This window comes from Penicillium rubens, assembly GCF_028828025.1.
Source record: "Penicillium rubens strain IBT 27055 chromosome Unknown utg000003l_segment0_segment0, whole genome shotgun sequence".
NCBI classification, from domain to species: domain Eukaryota; kingdom Fungi; phylum Ascomycota; class Eurotiomycetes; order Eurotiales; family Aspergillaceae; genus Penicillium; species Penicillium rubens.
Window position 1 is genome coordinate 3,704,312 of NW_026890601.1, and position 19,072 is coordinate 3,723,383.

General features: G+C 48.0%; 6 protein-coding genes across 6 annotated transcripts; 2 read left to right on the forward strand and 4 right to left on the reverse strand.

The window, feature by feature from the left end:
• Positions 1-14: 14 nt before the first annotated feature.
• N7525_007631 (MFS transporter) lies at positions 15-1,665 on the reverse strand (the record flags this gene model as incomplete). The annotated part of the gene is made up of 5 exons (XM_061214157.1): positions 15-520; positions 575-622; positions 672-1,292; positions 1,348-1,519; positions 1,573-1,665. 5 exons carry the CDS (start codon positions 1,663-1,665, stop codon positions 15-17), a joined length of 1,440 nt encoding a protein of 479 aa, XP_061068588.1.
• Positions 1,666-2,254: 589 nt separating this feature from the next.
• Positions 2,255-3,161, reverse strand: N7525_007632 (uncharacterized protein; the record flags this gene model as incomplete). The annotated part of the gene is made up of 4 exons (XM_061214158.1): positions 2,255-2,420; positions 2,487-2,564; positions 2,610-2,733; positions 2,792-3,161. 4 exons carry the CDS (start codon positions 3,159-3,161, stop codon positions 2,255-2,257), a joined length of 738 nt encoding a protein of 245 aa, XP_061068589.1.
• A 311-nt stretch (positions 3,162-3,472) lies between these two features.
• Positions 3,473-3,838, forward strand: N7525_007633 (uncharacterized protein; the record flags this gene model as incomplete). Its single annotated transcript, XM_061214159.1, has 1 exon — positions 3,473-3,838. The coding sequence occupies one exon, from the start codon at positions 3,473-3,475 to the stop codon at positions 3,836-3,838; it is 366 nt and encodes a 121-aa protein (XP_061068590.1).
• Positions 3,839-6,025: 2,187 nt separating this feature from the next.
• N7525_007634 (GPI anchored serine-threonine rich family protein) lies at positions 6,026-6,872 on the reverse strand (the record flags this gene model as incomplete). Its single annotated transcript, XM_061214160.1, has 2 exons — positions 6,026-6,548; positions 6,613-6,872. The coding sequence occupies 2 exons, from the start codon at positions 6,870-6,872 to the stop codon at positions 6,026-6,028; spliced, it is 783 nt and encodes a 260-aa protein (XP_061068591.1).
• An 869-nt stretch (positions 6,873-7,741) lies between these two features.
• On the reverse strand, positions 7,742-9,791 carry N7525_007635 (alpha-amylase; the record flags this gene model as incomplete). The annotated part of the gene is made up of 8 exons (XM_061214161.1): positions 7,742-8,382; positions 8,441-8,492; positions 8,552-8,717; positions 8,765-8,927; positions 8,985-9,093; positions 9,151-9,297; positions 9,356-9,459; positions 9,515-9,791. 8 exons carry the CDS (start codon positions 9,789-9,791, stop codon positions 7,742-7,744), a joined length of 1,659 nt encoding a protein of 552 aa, XP_061068592.1.
• A 1,231-nt stretch (positions 9,792-11,022) lies between these two features.
• N7525_007636 (uncharacterized protein) lies at positions 11,023-18,873 on the forward strand (the record flags this gene model as incomplete). Its single annotated transcript, XM_061214162.1, has 15 exons — positions 11,023-11,167; positions 11,206-11,384; positions 11,440-11,615; positions 11,669-11,897; positions 11,943-12,424; positions 12,482-13,306; positions 13,354-13,798; positions 13,858-16,073; positions 16,127-16,168; positions 16,214-17,342; positions 17,400-17,570; positions 17,624-17,774; positions 17,830-18,131; positions 18,190-18,550; positions 18,605-18,873. The coding sequence occupies 15 exons, from the start codon at positions 11,023-11,025 to the stop codon at positions 18,871-18,873; spliced, it is 7,122 nt and encodes a 2,373-aa protein (XP_061068593.1).
• Between the last annotated feature and the right edge of the window lie 199 nt (positions 18,874-19,072).

Genomic DNA, 19,072 nt, shown 5'->3' on the forward strand with positions numbered 1-19,072 from the left:
ATGATATGGGTTTTCTATTGCACCATTTGTGTGAATCGACTGTTTGCACGGATCCAAGCTCCCTTTTTAATAAACACGAACGGGATGATAGCCATGGCCAATGAAAAGAAACCCAGCAGCGAGCTTGCCCAGTCAATCCCCAGTTTGGCATACATGGCGTTTGTAGCCATAGGCAGAAAGACCGCAAAAATAGACCGCGATGTACTCGCCGCCGCGGCGGCCGAAGCTGAGAATTGTTTGTATGCGTCAGTGAGATAGTTGATAAGTGCGATGAAAATCAACAAATAACCGAACCCGAAGAAAACTCCGGACATCATCGGCATCACTGGGTGGATGGAGAGCCTCGAGGACCACCCCAGCCAGAAGAGAGCTATTGGGATTGCCGGTGCACCAATGCAAGCAAGAGGTAGACGGCGATATTCCTCTAATTTGGCCCAGGACCTTCCGGATTTCAATGCTTTGCTGTGGTGCGAGCTGTACAAGAAAAAGACGAGGAATGCCATGATTGATCCCGGTAGAACTGAGAAGTAATTAGTATTAGTATCGAAATTTGGAGACGGGGGAGGGTTCTCACTTGGAAGGAAAGCCAGTCCAGAAATGCCAGCGGATAGACCGTATAAATCTGTAGATGTCAGAGTGAGTTCGATGGAGTGCATGGCAGCAGAACATACCTTGGAAGACGATAGGATACGCTTGGAAATATAAATATAAAGTCGCATAAACAAGGGCAAGGTACATCGAACAACAAAAGACAATTGATTCGTGGAAAAACATCGAAAATGGGCGACTGAGAACAACACTCATTTTAGAAAAGAATGAATCTTCACCGGGAAGGTGAGCCAGATTCCTCTGGTCCGAAATATTTCTTTTGTTGTCAGAATTCCCATTCTTCAATCGCAAAACTGGAACATATGTCTCAGGCATGGTAACCAGAAGCGGAAAACCAGGTGCCGCGATGAGAAGGCCTGCCCAGAAAGTCCATCTCCAAGTAATGGTTGAAATGAAGCCCGAGATAATGGGTCCTAGCAGAGGTGGGAATGTTGTTGCAAACATAAACCAAGACATTGCTAATCCACGCTGGTGGGGATCTTCATAGATGTCAGAGAATAGACCACCCAATATGGCATTTGGTGCTGAGCCTCCCAACCCACAAAAGAATCGGAAAATAAGAAGCGCTGGAAAGGTCGGCGCTAATGCACATCCCATGGTGAATATGAAATAGATGGAGTAGGTAATAGTAAGGACCGGCTTTCGCCCGAAATACTCGCTCAAGGGCCCAAAAAGAATAGGACCTAACAAAAGTTAGCTGGACTCTTTGGGTATTAGACTTGAAGTTGGGTGATATACCTATGGCAAAACCGGCCATATAAAGCGAGGTCGGAAGCACCATTTCTATGCTATCGCCTGGGATGTGAAAATATTCGGAAAGCTCATCATGGGCCCCGGATGCAATAGAAGATCCCAATGAACTGTTGAATACAAAATATACCCCTGCGAAAACAATATGAAGCTTTCGGCGCTATTTGGTTCATATTAACGACTGCCCGAGTTAAGAGGTGCAGCATATCATACCAGCGAAAAATTAAATGGATGTGAGAAATCCCGATCAGGACCAATCTCCCGGGCCTCACAGGACGTCCTTTTGCGTTCTAATTTTGCCGTCATTTTCCTTGAGCCCTTCCGAAAATCAGTCTGAACGAACAATTTCAGCGCCTGCGGAGTTTGAGACCGAATGGAAATTTAAGGAATTACGTCTTAAAAATTTGACTCATGAAGGTGGATCGGCATTTGACCCGAAATTGGTGGAGACATCCATTTTGAAATCTCTGTGTAAAGCATCGAGAATCATTGAAGATCTACTGTACCTATTCTTATTTTCCTATTCGATTAAACTTCCGGGATCATGTCTAAGTAGTACTAGAAGCAAGACCGAAGCCGAATGGCGCCACGGCAATGTTCAGAGTTTTAGGTCGGCAACCCGACGGGTATCGGAGAGGAGTCCGAGATGGTCTAAACCATAAAAGATCCCGAGAGAGCACCAACACAAAATGACATTAATGTTGAATCCATACCTAGGTATACTTCAGGCCCCATTAATTAGGTGATAATTAATCCCGAATTCTTAAAAAGCTAGTTTGAACTTGCATTTATCGTGATAAGCTATTTCTGAACTAGTGATGGAATACCATGTAACCCACCACCAACTCGAATGAAAATCCGGGAAGGTGACTTAAGAGCAAGAGGATTGGTCTATCTACCATTCCCAGCCATTATCGTCTCGGTACAAGTCGGTGCTCTCAATGGGGAAATACGACCGGATAGACGGAGCATCTAAAACAAGACCGTGCTCGGCATACTGATCGTCGCTCCAAACCTTTTCAAGAAAGCGGTTGGTCGCATCTTTGAAGCCGGATATGTACCTGAAATGAACCATTCAGCTATCTCATCATCATCGAGGATAACCAGAGAGCAAGAATCACACATACATCTCTCCGGTAGACCAGTCGTATATGATTTTAGTGGAACTGGGTACCCAGACTTGGTAGTCAAACCGCAAAAACACTCTAGTTCATGTCAGCTCTAGCTACCTAATAGCGTAGGCAACGTACCCGTAAATCTGTCGGAACTTGTCCCGAATGATTTGCCGCTCCGAGAAAGTGCAATTCCAGAACCGGGTGAAATCCAAGGGCTCGCCAGGCACCTTCTTCCATATCACATACGTGACGAATCCGCCTGGTATGATATCTTCCATATCCTGCTTCTCAAACTGATATCCAAGAAGCTCCGTTACAGCCTTGTTGCTTGAAGTGTTTCAGGGCTTGGAGCTCTGGGGGCTCGAAAGGCCCGATAGCCTGGGCGGCTCGGACTGAAGCCTTTCGCAATTCTGTTCCAAGCCAGGGTATCTGCTGGTAGATACGCAAGAACGCGAGGGGCCCTTGCGCATCGAAGGGGCGACACAAAAACTTTCCAGCAACGTATGCAGGACCCCGACCATCAATGAAATTTTGCTCGGACTGGGTCACGGTATCCTCTCCAATCTTTTCGATTATCTCCCATGTCTCAGGTATGAAGTTAATCGGGGGTTGGGGAGAAGAGTGCATCGTAATTTGGGTGCCTTCGAGGCCAGAGAGGACTTGACCAGAGTTAGAAGGGTTAGACATGATAGGTTAGGGAATAGTGATGTTGCCAATGATGCGATCGGGGTGAACTGATAGAAAGAGAGGACTTGAGAGGAGAATGGATGCGAAAGCGAGAAGTTGAGAAAGTTGCCCAGGTGAGAGAGAAAACAGAAAAAAAGAAGAGAGAGCTCGTCAACTCTGGGTAATATGCAAACCCCGGATATAAATCTTATCTGATAAGAATCTTCTACCGAGCGGCCAGGGTCGGATGCTATTTTGTAGGGTAGGCTAGGGTGTATAGCTGCTTAGCATACTCCCGGATCCTGGATTCAAAACGCACCCCGTCCGATAAGATGGCTCCTAGAGCAGAGATCGGATGGCTGGTGGGGTATGTCTCCAAAAATCTGCATAGGATCTGGTTCCCACACAAAGGGGGTCAACATGGAAGGATAGATGTCGTCAGGGATGCTATTTTTGACGAAACACGGCGGTACAAAGCGGCGGAGAAGCTGCACGAAGAAGAAGCAGTTAAAACGATGACAAATCAGCTGGAAGAAATGGGATCTCACTGGCCAGCAGTACTCATATGGGATGAAGCTCAGTCTGATCTCAGCACCCAGATGCAGATGACGTCATCCATAGCCCGTATCGCACTGCACGACGATGTGCAGCATACACAGCAAGGTCAGGATCCGCATACAGATGAAGAGAGAGAATAGAGAGAAGTGAGGAAGGTGACAGACAGCAAACACCATTTGTCATCGAAAAACCATCTGATCTCAAAGGCGGCAATTAGCAAACAGAGACTATATGCCAGGGTCTTTCCCAGCAAACTCACCTTCATCACCAAACTCACCATCCAATACCATCCAAAACCAACCTTTTACCCCGGAACAGACCCCATTTTCATCATCTACAGCATCACAAGCCCCGGATTCACAGCATCCAGAGCATATAGAGCATACAGATACGGATCATGCAGAGACGACGACGACGATGGGACCGTAGGTGACGGAGGGGACAACCAGGTTGGGACCGCAGCTGAGATCCCAATTGCTAGCGAACAACGAAGCAAGCGAAATTGGAAGTGAGAGCAAAGTGAAGACAGCTCACCATTGCCAGTCTCACCATCCGATATACCGTCTGCAGAGACTGCGGGGGTGGATGACGACGAAGATGGGATGATCTCCGAGAGCGAGATGCAGCTACAGCAAGAGCTATCACATGATCCAGTTTTGTATACAGAGCCTGTACGTGCACAAAGAGATAGATCAGATGGTATTAACACTGCAAAATATCATCTCAGGATCCAGATCCCGGAGACCAAGGTTAGATCCAGACTATGCTGCGCATCTCACATTGGATGAAGAAGAACCACCGACCGTTGTGCATACATTTGGTGTACGCATTAACGAGAGATTCAACCCGAAGAAGAAGTAGATGAAATCGCATAGGGATCAGCTTCCTCCGGAACCCTAGAGCTGGAATGAAGTCAAAAAGTATCCCACTACTGTTTCTAGATCGGATACTACCAAAGCGACTAGCAAACTAGCCGAATTTCTTTTAAACCCCGGTCCAAAGCATCTTGTTGACATGCAATGCATGCAGGGTATGCGTTTGTCTCTGTGCAGACTGATCATTTGCCCGGTTTGTCATGTTTGTCATTCTCGGAGCCTATTTATACAGCCTCCTTTCCATAGATTCATATCAGATCATTCTTCTTCTCCATCTTTCACCTCCTCCGTAGCCTCAACACATCTAGATACTATGACAGGGTCATCCAATATCTCTACCAAACCCGCTACTATACAATTGAGTAAGGAGTCTAGATAGGAGATAATAACGGAGACCAGATAAAAGGAGAAGGTGTAGATAATAAATCTATCTTACAGCTTGCAGCCAAATCCGTCGAATTTGCAAGCGATGTATCTTTTGGTGACAATAGAGACCGCAAAAGCTTAGAAGGCTACATTTGTAAGCTTTATAGCGGTCCTATTGACTAGAAAGCTTCTAAACAGAAGACTGTCACCACGTCAACCACCGAAGCAGAGCTTTTAGCTCTCTCTGAAGCTGGCAAAACCGTCTAATAGTGGCGCCGAGTCCTCGAATCCTTAGGGTTTAAACCATCCCATACACTCTCTATTGCCTACGATAATCAGCGAGCTGTCGATTTGCTTACGAAAGAAGGTGCTACCATACATACTAAGCTTTGCCATGTTGATATAAACAGACTTTGAATGAAACAAGAAGTGAATGCGGGACGTATCCATGTTGATTGGATGCCAACCGCTCAAATGCCGGCAGATGGACTTACAAAAGTGTTGCCGAGACAGAAACAACAGAGATTTCGTGAGCTTCTTGGAATGAAAGAGATCGGTCATCTGATTTCACCGGATAGCAGCTCTTGAAGCATTGATTTGTGAATAGCTTCAAAAGCTTGGGGGGGGGGGGTCGGAAAACAGATGGATTACCGAGTCCAAATCATATGATTTACATTACGCACTTTGCTTACTAGATTCGGTCTGAACAGATTGTCAAAAACAGACCATTTTTGTACTTAGTTAGAGATCTTTATCATCGTGAAATTGACCATACATTCACCATACATCTGACTTCTGTCAGCTATTCCCACCGTATAAATCCTCAGATTTACTTAGTCCTAGCTGTTGACTACCTTCTAACCGCACAATCCCCGAATTTGAAGCTATTCCCTAACGTACAAATAAATACAACTCTCTCATACTTAGAATGTCGTACTAGTCTATACGTTTTCGCTCCATCCCGACACAAGCTTTCAAGAATAAGAATTCAACAGAGGAATGACAACCAAATAATTTCCTTGATTCAACTTACTCTGGAAGGGGATTGTATACACGCTTCAGGCATAATACTGTCTGGTACATGACCTAGACGTAGAAGAGCGCGAAAGCAGCACCGAATAGAGCCATGGCTCCCTTGGGAGTGCTCAACTGAGACGACGCAGCACCGGTCGAGGATAGAGGGGAGGCAGAGGCACTGGTGGGTGAATTGTCGGAAGAGGTAGAAGAGGTGGTGGTGGTGGTGGTGGAGCCTGCGATGAAGAAAGGTGTATTAGTATAGTCGCATTGTAACATTGTGCGGAGTTGCATCATGCCTGAGGAAGACAAAGGGCTAGTCGACGACGTGAGCGTTGAAGATTCCGGGGATGTAAGGGTGGAGGTGACCGATGTAGAAGTGGTCGTAGTGGATGTCGTGGAAGAAGAAGTGGAGGAGGAGGACGAAGAGGAAGACGAAGACGAAGAGGAAGAGGAAGAGGAGGAGGTTGAAAAAGACGAGATGGAAGAAGAGGAGGATGTGGTACCATCATCCGAAGCGCCCTTCTGGACAGTAAAAACGTCACTGACGGCGAGCTGGCCAGCAGAATCAATTATCTGGATCTGGTAGTCATCTCTAAGCCATAACAGAATGGTATTAGTTTTGTTCTTTTCTGCTCACCCAACTGTTTTCTACATACCCGTTGGAAATGCTAGGGTTAGGCTGGGTCTTGTATTCGCCGTCAGAGGTCTTGACGTTATCCGCCAATTTGGTCTGGAAAGAGCCATCCTGACTTCGAAGGATGATGCTGATCACTGGAGGATCACTAGAATCGCTAGTGAATTTGATAGTTTTGGCAGTGGAAAAGTCCCACTCCGTGTCTGACGACGGAGTGGTGACGGTAATTGCAAAAGCCGATGAGAGGAGGCTTAAAGCGGTGATGGTGAACGAGTGACGCATTTTGATTGAGTTGAATTATGGAATTAATAGAGTGCGATGGGGGGAATGTCCCAGTACTAAGAAAAGAATATATATATATATATATATACATATATTCGGTCGTTAAACTGGGCACTAAATTGTTGAAAGATCTATAACTATACGGAAATCAGTAACTTTCAGGTGAAGCTGAATGCATTGAGAATACGAGATAGCCCAGGCCTTGATCTCTAACATGAGCTGAGCCTCTGGAGAGACAGGAAAAAATCTAGTGGTCAATGTGGTGTCCACGTAGGGTAACAACGAACACTGCTAGGAGCACCTCTGCATCAACGAACCTGTTGCGTTGGGTCAAAAGTGAGCATTGCACCTTATCTCTCCAATCAATTCCAATATTATGACCTGTGGTCCTCGCTAATAACCTTGGGAGCAAATTAAACTTCCGATGGCTACAATCATGTCAGCGCTAATTTAGCGTTGATAAGTGCAGTGAATACGAAGTACACCGACAGGGCTGGGAAATCGAGGCTATCATACATAATTACTTGGCAGAAATCTATTGTTATATATTACATCGTTACTTACAGCCGAGAATCAATACCGATCATGACCGGTATCAGCTCTGGATGCCGTCTTACTGTGTGTTGCGCCCCAACAGTGTAGTAGTCAAAATTGACTGTCGGAGTTCTGCAAGTATGGAGCTTCCAGTAACTCAACATATTCCCTATTTTCCGACATAATTCAGATGTAATAGAAAGCAATAAGAATGGATGTATTCGTCTATAGCAAAACCACCGCAGAAACAATCAAAAAGAACGTCAACAAAGTCGAAAACGAATGCGGAGTAACAGGAAGAATTCTCAAAACAGATGGAATGGCTGTCTAGAGAATTATATGGAAATGTAGGACGTGGTAAATGCAGCCGTGACTATCAATGTCCTCATCTCCCACAAACCAAATAAAGAAATCCCAGCGCCGGTAGAAGTGTTCGGCCTTGCTGACGAGGCTGTCGATGTTTGGGTACGATCTACGCAGATATTGCTGCTCCCGTTCAGGCTTTCAGTAGGATAGTACACCCGAGGCCCTCCATCCGAGCTGAGGTCCACATTGATATTTCCGCTTGAATCAGTCACAAATGTTTTGCAAGAAGAGAGCTCGGTCACATTTTGTCCGGATGAAAATCCTGTGCCGTCGGAACCAAGCGTGATTTGAGTGGTGGCTTTGCTGGCTGGTTTAGCTCCCAGGTTGGACACCACGCTCACAACCTGGTTACCGGTAAATCCCTTGCGCATGGCCAAAATGCTTGTTGAGTTGTAGATTGGCAATGAGAGGTACGATAGATAGTCGCTCCCTGACTCCGGGGCGACTGTGAACTTTTCTCCGTCGCCGCTCGCATATGATCGAATGCGATTCAACAATTGGACAAGCAGAGGTAGGGAGGTCGAGTTCATCGAGTATTCGGTCAGCCACAGGGCCTCCCGGTTGACAGGGTTGAACCCACCTGACAGGTGCTGTTCTTCCCCGTAGTAGACTGTTTGTTTTTATTAGTGTCTTTGGCTTTCGGTTCCATTTGTGAGGGCGCAACATACGGATAGGGATACCGTCAGCGAGCATGCTGATTGTGAGAATGTTGCGAGCCAGCTAATCAGGAGTGGCCAAGTCAACTCATGCTGACAAAAGCCTTGACGCACTCAACTTACCGATATGTCTGAAGTATACGAGCCAAAGCGAGGGACATCGTGATTCGATGTGAAAATTCCCAAGGGGAGTACATCCTCGCAATATGTCCTGATGTGGTCGATAGACTGTACGATCCTGTTCAGGTCTCCATTGGTCGTGTTAAAGGCCTCTGAGAGGATATAATACCTGAAAAGTGTCAACATGGCCTCTGTTCATTTTAATGAGCTACTCACAACGGATAATTTAGAAGTCCGCTTAGACTGGGCTGCAGAGAACAGTAACCGGATGCGACTCTTGTGGCTCCTTCACCCATAGTGAAAACGCCTGCTGACTTGCTGAAATCAGAGAAGAAGACGGGGGGGATGTTCAAGACACTGTCGATTCGCAAGCCATCAACTACGAAAGATCATTGTCATTAAATCAGTTGGAGAGATAGGAAACGTATAGACATACTTGAGTAGTTCGAGACTAACTGCGACACCCAGGTGCCCAGCATCTGCTGGACTTCCTGATCCTCGTTTCGCAGGTCTGGAAGCGATATTGTGTTGTCTCCCAACCAGCACTGGTGAAGGCTTAGCAATGCTCCCATAACACGCTATGACAGACTTGCCTCCAGAACACAGGTGTTATTTGTGAGGTCCTCCGAAAGTAGCTTGTAGTCGTGAAAATACTTTTGATCATTGAATGGATTGAACGTGCTGTAGTCGATAGTGGAGGCATTTCCAGCCCAGGCCATGTCACCAACGACAATGTCCAGCATGAAGTACTGTAGTTTTTTTTTTCCACGTCAGTTTCGTGAGTACACATGGTAGCCGGCGACTCACCATGTCACGCGCGTGCAGCGCGGCGGATAACGCTTGGAGGTCATCGGAAGTGCCAAAATGGGAGTTGATGGAATACAGGTCGTTTGGCCAATACCCATGGTATGCTGTCATCGATCAATCGTTAGTTCTCTAATCCGTTGACAGTCAAGATGACCATACCTAAGAGATTTGCCGTGCGAGTCGACTCCTGGCTCTGCACTGGAGAGATCCAAACTGCATCAAACCCAAGTTCCTGAATGTAATCCAGCTTATTTATTATGCCCTGTAAACTCCCACCACAATACTCTCCCAGACCTGCATCACAGGAAGCGGTGGTTGAGTTATCGGATCGAGCGAAACGATCGATGACCACTTGGTAGACCGACCGACCGAGCCATTGGTCTCGGGAAGCCGCACGTACAGTCCCGGCAGCAAGCAAAACCTTCCACCACCACATTGTGGCGTTTGTATGATAGGTAGGAGGAATGATGGAGTCTGAGACAGTGAAAAGACAACTTAAATTAATTGACAATGTCAACAATGTCAACAATGTCATATATGCTGGGTGAAAATGGTTTCCAGTACAACTTGTGTATTGTACCGTATGTGTAATACATATATCAATCCATGGATGACCATATATATATTCTTCGGCCCGATCCGCAGCCCTCGAACCATTCCATTCCAATGGAGAGCACTGTTGGAGCCCGATGGCAGATGGCAGGGCTCTGATTGGTCCGTGAGTGACTCTTCTTGGGGATCCGCTAGTTTAGTTGACAGCCCTTATCCATGTTATTTTGGTGAGCTGGCCTCGTGGAAGAGCCGCATGGTTGACTGCAATCTGGCATGATTTCTTGGACAATTACAGTAACCATTGGGTGGTGATTGGTTTTTCCGTCAGCTTCCTTGATCAGGTCCACATGGGGATCCACAGATGACAGGGCTCTGCTCCATGTGGTCAGATAAGGAGCAGGGACGGAGTGGCCGCGAACAAAAGCGTAAGGCAATACGAGACAGGAACGGCACGCAAACGAGCACCCCTCACCTCTAACCCTTTCTCATAGGTCCGTCCTGTATCAGGTACGACGTGTTCTATCTTCTATCAGACGGGATACCCGATCTTGCATAATTTACGCTTTATGATCGATGATTTCCTCCCCGGTATGACTCTTTTTGGAACAGTCGTCCGGAGTATATCCGAAGGTCCTATACCGATGCATGTCAGATTGCCTCCACTTGTATGAGACATCATCTGGCTTGGTCTAGATGCCCGAACAATGCGCACACCAAATATGGTGTATGGCTGCTTGAGATCCATCATCCAAATTTAGACCCGCTCAACCGCTTAGCGTGAGTATGGAGATGCTTTGCGGTGGATTGAGGCTGTACAGCAAGGCTGGCTCGGGTTCCCAACGGTTCGCCTGACCCCTGCGTCTATACTGGTTTGCAAAACAGTGATTGGTATTATCGCACTAATAAGCAATGATTGCATTGGACAGCTCCGGAGTATTCATTATCTTTTATATGCTTGTTTCTTTTGCGCATCTGTGCTCTATGAATCGTTCAGTGCCTCTGTTTCTATGAGTTATCCCTTTCTTACGGGTATGCACTCTGAGGTTGTCTTCTTGCAGTTGAGGCTCGAACAGCGGTTTCTGTGAATGTCACCATAGTGGCATCTACTGTGCGGAATGAAGTGGCTCACTTCCATCAAGTACTACCTTGCCATTGTTGCAATATCTATACGCATTGCACAATCCCTGCCATATCTTCCAGAGGAAGTAAACTGGAATCTCAATCAAAACCAGACAGCGACACACCCCCTCGACTACTCAGGTCAGTGGGGTGGCCACATATACAACCCCTCGCCAGAGAACTGGCGATTCCCTTTTACACAATATTCCTCGACAGGTTTGTAAATGGTGATCCGAGTAACGATAATGCAAATGGCACACAGTGGGAACATATCTTGACCTCCAACGAGTTCCGCCATGGCGGCGACGTCCTTGGGTTGGTTGATACGTTTGATTATCTTCAGGGCATGGGGATCAAGGTACGTCTGTTGCTTCAGGAAGACTGGATGTGAAGAATATATTGACCATATCCAGGGCGTTTATCTCGCTGGGACACCGTACATCAACTTCCCCTGGGGGGCGGATGGATACTCTCCGCTTGACCTGACTCTGCTGGACCATCACCTTGGTACGATCGAGGACTGGCGTACAATGATATCTGAGGCGCATCGACGCGGGATCTATGTTCTTTTTGATAATACCTTTTCAACGTATGTGAGATCCACCTGCGCAACCTCCTATGTCGTCTGCTGATGGTGGATAGAATGGGCGATCTTATCGGTTTTCAGGGTTTCTTGAACGAGTCTGCGCCGATCAATCCCAATGAGTACGACTATGTGTGGAAGTACGACCGTCGATACTGGGACTTTCAGCCTGGAAATGAAGTTGAGAGTGAATGTCCTTGGGAGTATCCTCGCTTCTGGGATGACGACGCTATCGGTTTGGCTACCACACCCCTTGGTCCTTCATGTCGGAATAGTGAATTCGATCAGGTAACATTCATTTCTTTCAATATTGAGCATGGCTGACATCTACAGTATGGAGAAGTTGCCTCCTTTGGAAACTACACCGAATGGGAACGGCAGATATCCAAATTCGCATTTGTGCAGGACCGTCTACGCGAATGGCGGCCGGACGTGCTGGCCAAGATCAAACACTTTTCGTGTCTAACCATCACCATGCTTGATATTGACGGATACCGCGTTGACAAGGCTCTACAAGTCACCCTTGACTCTCTTGGAGAATGGTCCGAGTATATGCGGGATTGCGCCAAGCAGGTGGGAAAGGAAAACTTCTACATCCCCGGAGAGATTGTGTCTGGAAACTCTTTTGGCTCGCTTTATATCGGTCGCGGCCAACAGACAAATCAAACCAAATCCAATATGACGGAAGCGTTTATGATGACAAACGAGACAGACGAGTCAAATGAGGATCTGTTCTTGAGACCTGCGGAGAGGTCCGCGTTGGACGGGGTGGCGTTCCACTACACGTTATATCGTGGTCTGAGCCGATTTCTAGGGTTGGTTTCTCCCCCTCAGCATTTACAGTTTACTTAAACTAACATCGCATCGTTCAGACTAGACGGTACCTACACTGCCGAAGGCGACCCGCCAGTCAACTTTGTGGAGACCTGGAATGGTCTTGTGGCGACCAACGATATGGTGAACACGAACACCGGTAAGTTCGATCCTCGTCACCTCTTTGGTGCCACGAATCATGATGTCTTCAGGTGGCCAGGGATCAAAAACGGGACCCAAAAGCAGAATTTGGCTCTGTACATCGCTTCGTTGCTCATGCCGGGAATCCCCGTCCTCTCCTGGGGCGAAGAACAGGCTTTTTACGTACTGGACAACCAGGCTGACAACTATATCTTTGGTCGTGCACCCATGTCATCTGCTCAGGCATGGCAGCTGCACGGATGCTATAAGCTGGGGTCATCGAAATACGTTGATTTCCCGTTCGACCGCTCCCTAACCGGATGTGAAGATGATTCCGTCAGTCTCGATCACCGTGATCCTTCTCACCCAGTGCGGGGCCTCATCAAGATGATGTTTGAGATGCGTCAAAACTATCCCGCTCTGAATGATGGCTGGTATCTGCAGCAATTGTCAAATCACACGCGGGACATTTACCTTCCAGGCAGTAAGGGGACACCGACTGAGACTGGGATGTGGAGTGTTATGAGATCACGTTTCGCGGATGCGCAGAATTTCGATGGCCAAGGCCAGGGGAATCAGAGCGTCTGGCTGTTGTATTCTAATGACGACAAAGCTGTCGAACACCAGTTCAACTGCAGCAGCAAGGACGCTTTGATCTCGCCATTTCCCATGGGAACAACGGTCAAAAACCTTTTCCCACCGTTCGAGGAATCGACCCTGGCCAACAGCTCGATTGCGCTTGGGTATGGTTACTGTCCTGAAATTGCTTCCTGTTACTGACAATGAGTAGATTCGAAGGGTCTGACATTCCCAACGGGTGCTATCCCAACCTTACTATGCCGGCCTGGGGGTTCAAAGCCTTTGTTCCGAAGGATAAATTCGTGCAGCCCTCCCCATATATAACACGCTTTTCCCCAGGGCATGATGCTCGACTTGTGTCCCAAGGAACAAGTGGGGAGACGATACGAATTGGCTTCGAATTCTCTCAGAACATGGATTGCAGGGATATCACCAACTCGCTGACGATCACGTCCAAAGCGCTTGACGATGAGAGCCCACAGCTTGACACGACTTCAGTTTCTTGTAAATCCGTTGAAGAGACTGATGTTGCGACATGGCCGGGGGCACTCACTAGCGTTTTCAGCTACGAGGTAGATTTGGGCAACGTCTTTCCAGGGGTTCACAGAGTCACACTTAGCAACGTGACAACAGCAGATGGAAATCAATCCACAGGTGTGAGTACATTTCTCGCTATAAAGGTCGAAAAAGTCACAACACTAATTGAGCCGCGTAGTCCGTCGACCACTTTCTTTTCCGTATCGGACAGATGAACAACCCGATGGTCTGGCCACAGTTGGCCAACTACAGCAGAACGCTCCTATTCGACAACCCGTCATCTGAGACTGAGCCCTTGTCAGTAATGCCACAGGCTCCTGGTGCAGACATGTGGCGATACTCGTTGGATTTCGGAGCTACATTCAGTGCCTGGATGACATACACCGGCTTCAACACGTCTATCCCTGGCAAAAGCTGGAGCGGCATAGAAAGTCAGGCCTGGGAAGGAGAACACATCCTTACCCAATACTGGAGCAAGTTGACCGGAAGTAGTGCTCACTGGCAGCATGGAGACACGCAATGGGAATACAAGCCCCCACGTCGTTTCCCAAACCTCTTCATCGAAGGCGAATTCAACCAGTTCGGATATGACGCTGGCTATTCCAACAAAATGGCTCTTAGCAACGTCACTGGCCTATGGGAAATCCACTTCATGGGCGAATGGCCCGTGCAGGTCGCATTCAGTGCATGGGGTTTAAACGAAGACGGCCTGCCCGATCAAACACAGGTATTTGGGGACATCAATGGAGACAACGTTCTGGATCAAGTCCCTCCAATCACGCTGCTGAGCAATGTATTCAACGTCACCATCCCACCCCCTTCGCCCTATCTTTCCTTCAAGCTGTCAGTGGGTGACGGCGATCTTAAGGTCTACGCTACGCCCACAGGATCCAGGCGGGTTCAGCTGGCCATCTTTATCGTGCTAGCAATTGTGCCTGTCATCACCGCTGTCGGTGCGGTTTATGTTTACCTGAAGGCATTTTACCAGGTCAAATTCAACCAAATTGGTGTCACCGAGAAAAGATCAAGCTTCGCTCCACTAGTGAACGTCTTTCAGAAGGTGGCCCATCGAACTAATGACAAGGAATCCAATCCCGGACTTGCTCTAACCAATGTGGACCCGTTACCATCTGAGAGTGGAGGCGTCGTGGGTGCCACGGCAAACACCCGCCGACGAACCGTGCTCATCGCAACGATGGAATACGATATTGAAGATTGGGGCATTAAGATCAAAATCGGCGGACTAGGTGTGATGGCCCAGCTGATGGGAAAACATCTGACCCACCAGGATCTTATATGGGTGGTCCCTTGTGTTGGAGGCGTTGACTACCCTAAGGACGATCCTGGTGAGCCGATGGTGATCACCGTTCTTGGGAATAACTACCAAGTGGATGTCCAATATCATCGGCTGCAAAACATCACGTACGTCTTGCTAGATGCGCCTGTGTTCCGAGCTCAGTCCAAATCAGAGCCGTACCCTGCTCGCATGGATGACCTGGATTCGGCTATATTCTACTCTAGTTGGAACCAATGTATCGCCGAAGCTATCAGGAGATTCCCGACTATCGACCTCTATCACATCAATGATTACCATGGCGCCGCTGCCCCTCTCTATCTTCTACCTCACACGATTCCATGCTGCCTGTCGCTGCATAATGCTGAATTCCAAGGACTCTGGCCAATGAAAACCCCACAGCAAAATCGAGAGGTTTGCAGTGTCTATAACCTTGACCATGCACTGGTGAAGAAGTATGTACAGTTCGGTGAAGTGTTTAACCTTCTTCATGGAGCTGCCAACTATCTGAAAATTCACCAAAACGGATTCGGAGCCGTCGGTGTCTCCAAGAAATATGGCAAGAGATCGTACGCCAGATATCCTATTTTCTGGGGTCTGAAGAACATTGAAGCGCTGCCAAACCCCGATCCATCTGACATCGCCGAGTGGGATCATAACGCAAATAACAATCTCGAAGAAGTTATCATCGACGCAGAGTTTGAAGCTAGTCGTGCCGCATTCAAGAGACAAGCGCAAGAATGGGCAGGGCTCAAAGTTGACCCAGAGGCCGAGTTGTTTGTGTTTGTCGGTCGTTGGTCTATGCAGAAGGGCGTTGATCTGATTGCGGACATCTTCCCCTCCATTCTGAACGCTCACCCAAAGGTCCAGTTGATGTGCATTGGTCCAGTCATTGATCTCTTTGGCAGATTTGCCGCGTTGAAACTGAATCGACTCGCAGAGCTCTATCCTGGGCGAGTCTATTCCAAACCAGAGTTTACTCCTCTACCGCCCTTCATTTTCAGTGGCGCTGAATTTGCCTTGATTCCTTCGCGTGATGAACCGTTTGGTCTGGTGGCTGTTGAATTCGGACGGAAAGGAGCGTTGGGCGTGGGATCACGGTATGACTGACCTGGCTTTAGTCTACCACCAGTGCTAACCTATGTTTCTTTAGTGTTGGTGGCCTTGGTCAGATGCCAGGATGGTGGTTTACAATGTGAGTTTACTTCTCTCGCGAAATGTTCAGACTAACCCATTCTAGCGAGTCTATGACAACCAAACATCTTATCCAACAGTTCAAGATGGCCATTAACGACGCTCTGAAATCGCCCCAGGAGACACGAGCGCTCATGCGTGCACGATCCAGCAAGCAGCGCTTCCCCGTAGCACAGTGGGTTGAGAATCTGGAAATCCTACAAGCCACCTCAATCGAAAAGCACGTCAAGTACTCTAAACGTCACGATCGCAGTTCATGGAGGATTTCCTATAACAGCACCCTTGTCCCAGAAAGCATTCGCAAAATCTCGTCGAGCCCAAAAGACAGCCGCGAACAGAGCCGATCACGCAGCTCCACCGCGTCTGTCCCGTCGAGCAGGCCGATTACGTCTGATAGAGTGTTTGTACCTCGACCAGGTTTTGACCACGTTCTCCCGCCCACAAATCCGTCTTCCAATCTAAACATGTCCGACAACGAGCCCGATTCTGACATCGACCCAAGACGCAGACCCTTGCCTTCCGACCCTCTCGCAGATTCACGAATAGTTTACTCTTCGGTAAGCGACGGAGAAGATTCCGAGCGCATTTCTGGGGCCACCCAAGAGGACGGCAGTGTTCGTCCATCACCACTTGGGACACCTACTTTTTATTTTGCTCGATCTGGTGCCAGCACACCAGTTCCCGGTGCACCATCAGAAGACGGGCTGCTAGGCCGAAGAGACGCAAGGGTATCCCTGATGAGCCTGGTCAGCGTTGATGGGATAGTAAAGGAGAAACAAGACTACAACCTCCAGAAAGTTGATCCATTTTTCACGGATGCGAATAACGAGTATGCGGATAAGTTTGAGAAGAAGCTTGCGGGTCTGAATGGCAAGAACTCCGACGATCAGCTCTGCATCGAAGAGTTTCTCGAGAAGAGCCAAAAAGACTGGTTCAATCGATACCGCAACGTTAAACTGGGCAAGTCCCCCTTGGCGTCTCCTGCACCCTCTGTCCTTCGCATCAAGGTTCGTGAAACCGGTCGACCAGAGAGCCCGCCAATTACTGGTCTAGGTGAAGACCCAAGTGCCGGGCAGTTCATTCTCCCAAATGACTACGTTGCGCCCACGGGTTTGAAGCGTTTTATGTTGATGAAGTTGGGTGATTGGCCTGTGTATTCTATGTTCCTCGCTATTGTGAGTTGGAACCCTACCAAAGGCTTTCGTTGCAGAGGTTGACAGTATATTCTTTAGGGCCAAATCCTCGCCTTGAATTCGTACCAGATCACACTCCTGAACGGTGAGATTGGGCAGACAGCCGAAAAGCTATACATTCTAGCATCCATCTACCTTGCCTCTTCGATCGTATGGTGGATGGTCTTCCGTCTAGTCCCCTCAGTCTATGTGTTGACGATTCCTTTCTTTGTACGTTCACGTTCCTCTGTCTGGCTTACGAGGTTGTAACTAACTAGCCGCAGATATACGGGTTTGCCTTTTTGTTTGTCGGTCTTGCCGGTCCCATCCACAACAGCGCAAGTCGAACATGGTTACAGAACGTGGGAACAGGCTTATATTCGTTTGCATCTTCGAGTGGTTCGATTTTCTTCGCCCTCAACTTTGGAGATGAAGGTATGCAACATTTCCCTTTTAGGAAGTATGGAAGTTATCTGACTTTCTTGTCCAGGTGGAGCGCCTCTGAGGTATTGGATTTATAGAGCCACCGTCATCCAGGGCAGCCAGCAGTTGCTCATCAGTTTCCTTTGGTACTGGGGTAGCTGGATGGCTGCTATCAATCAAAAAGGTAGCACGCAATACAGCCTTGCCATGACCGATCCACGCGCTTTGCTCGGGATCGGACTCGGACTTGCCTCTCTTCTGTGGCTGATAGGGGCCCTGGTCTTTTTTGGACTTCCTGCATATTATAGACAAGCACCAGGTCAAGTGCCGACATTCTACCTATCCCTCTTCCGCCGTCGCATAATTCTTGTATGTCTCTTCCAGTTCCCCCTCAAGCTAATTTTGATTCTGATGTTGTATTCTGCAGTGGTTTTTCTACATGGTGTTCATATCAAACTACTGGCTGTCGGCACCTTACGGACGAAACTGGCTCTATCTCTGGTCCAGCAAGCATGCACAGGTGTGGCAAATCATACTCCTTGTCCTCCTCTTTTTCATTGTCGTCTGGGCGGCAGCTCTCCGGGTCTTTCACGTCTTTTCCAAGAGGCACGCCTGGTTCATCCCGATCTTTGCCGTCGGTCTTGGTGCTCCTCGATGGGCCCAGATCCTGTGGGCAACCTCGAATATAGCGACATATATTCCCTGGGCCGGTGGTCCCGTAGCCGGAGCTATCCTTGGTAGAGCACTATGGCTCTGGCTCGGAGTTCTGGATTCCCTTCAGGGTGTCGGTAGGTTTCCTCTCGCAGAGCACAAAACGCAGCACAAACTGATTCACAATACAGGGTTTGGAATGATCCTCCTCAACACAATGACCCGATTCCATGTCACCTTCACACTTCTAGCCGCGCAGGTGGTCGGTTCTATTGCGACTATTCTCGCCCGTGCGACAGCACCGAATAAGTTAGGCCCTGGCGATGTTTTCCCTGATTTCTCCGCTGGCATCGCAGTCGGCTTGGAAAAGGCAGACTTCTGGATCTGCCTGCTCTTCATGTTATCCATCAACGTGCTCTGCATCTTCTTCTATCGCAAGGAACAACTCACGAAACCCTGATCGCCGTTCCAACCTTGACTAGCGTTTTCTTTTCTTCTTTACTTTTCTTCTTTACTTTTCTTCTTTTCTTTTTCCTATTTTACGTGAACTGAATATTGCGTGGCATAGGTATTGTGATTGAAGGATTAATTATACTACGGGCTGCATTTACTGGGGCAAAGTTTACGATTTGTATATAGTGTATAGAAAAACTACTGTA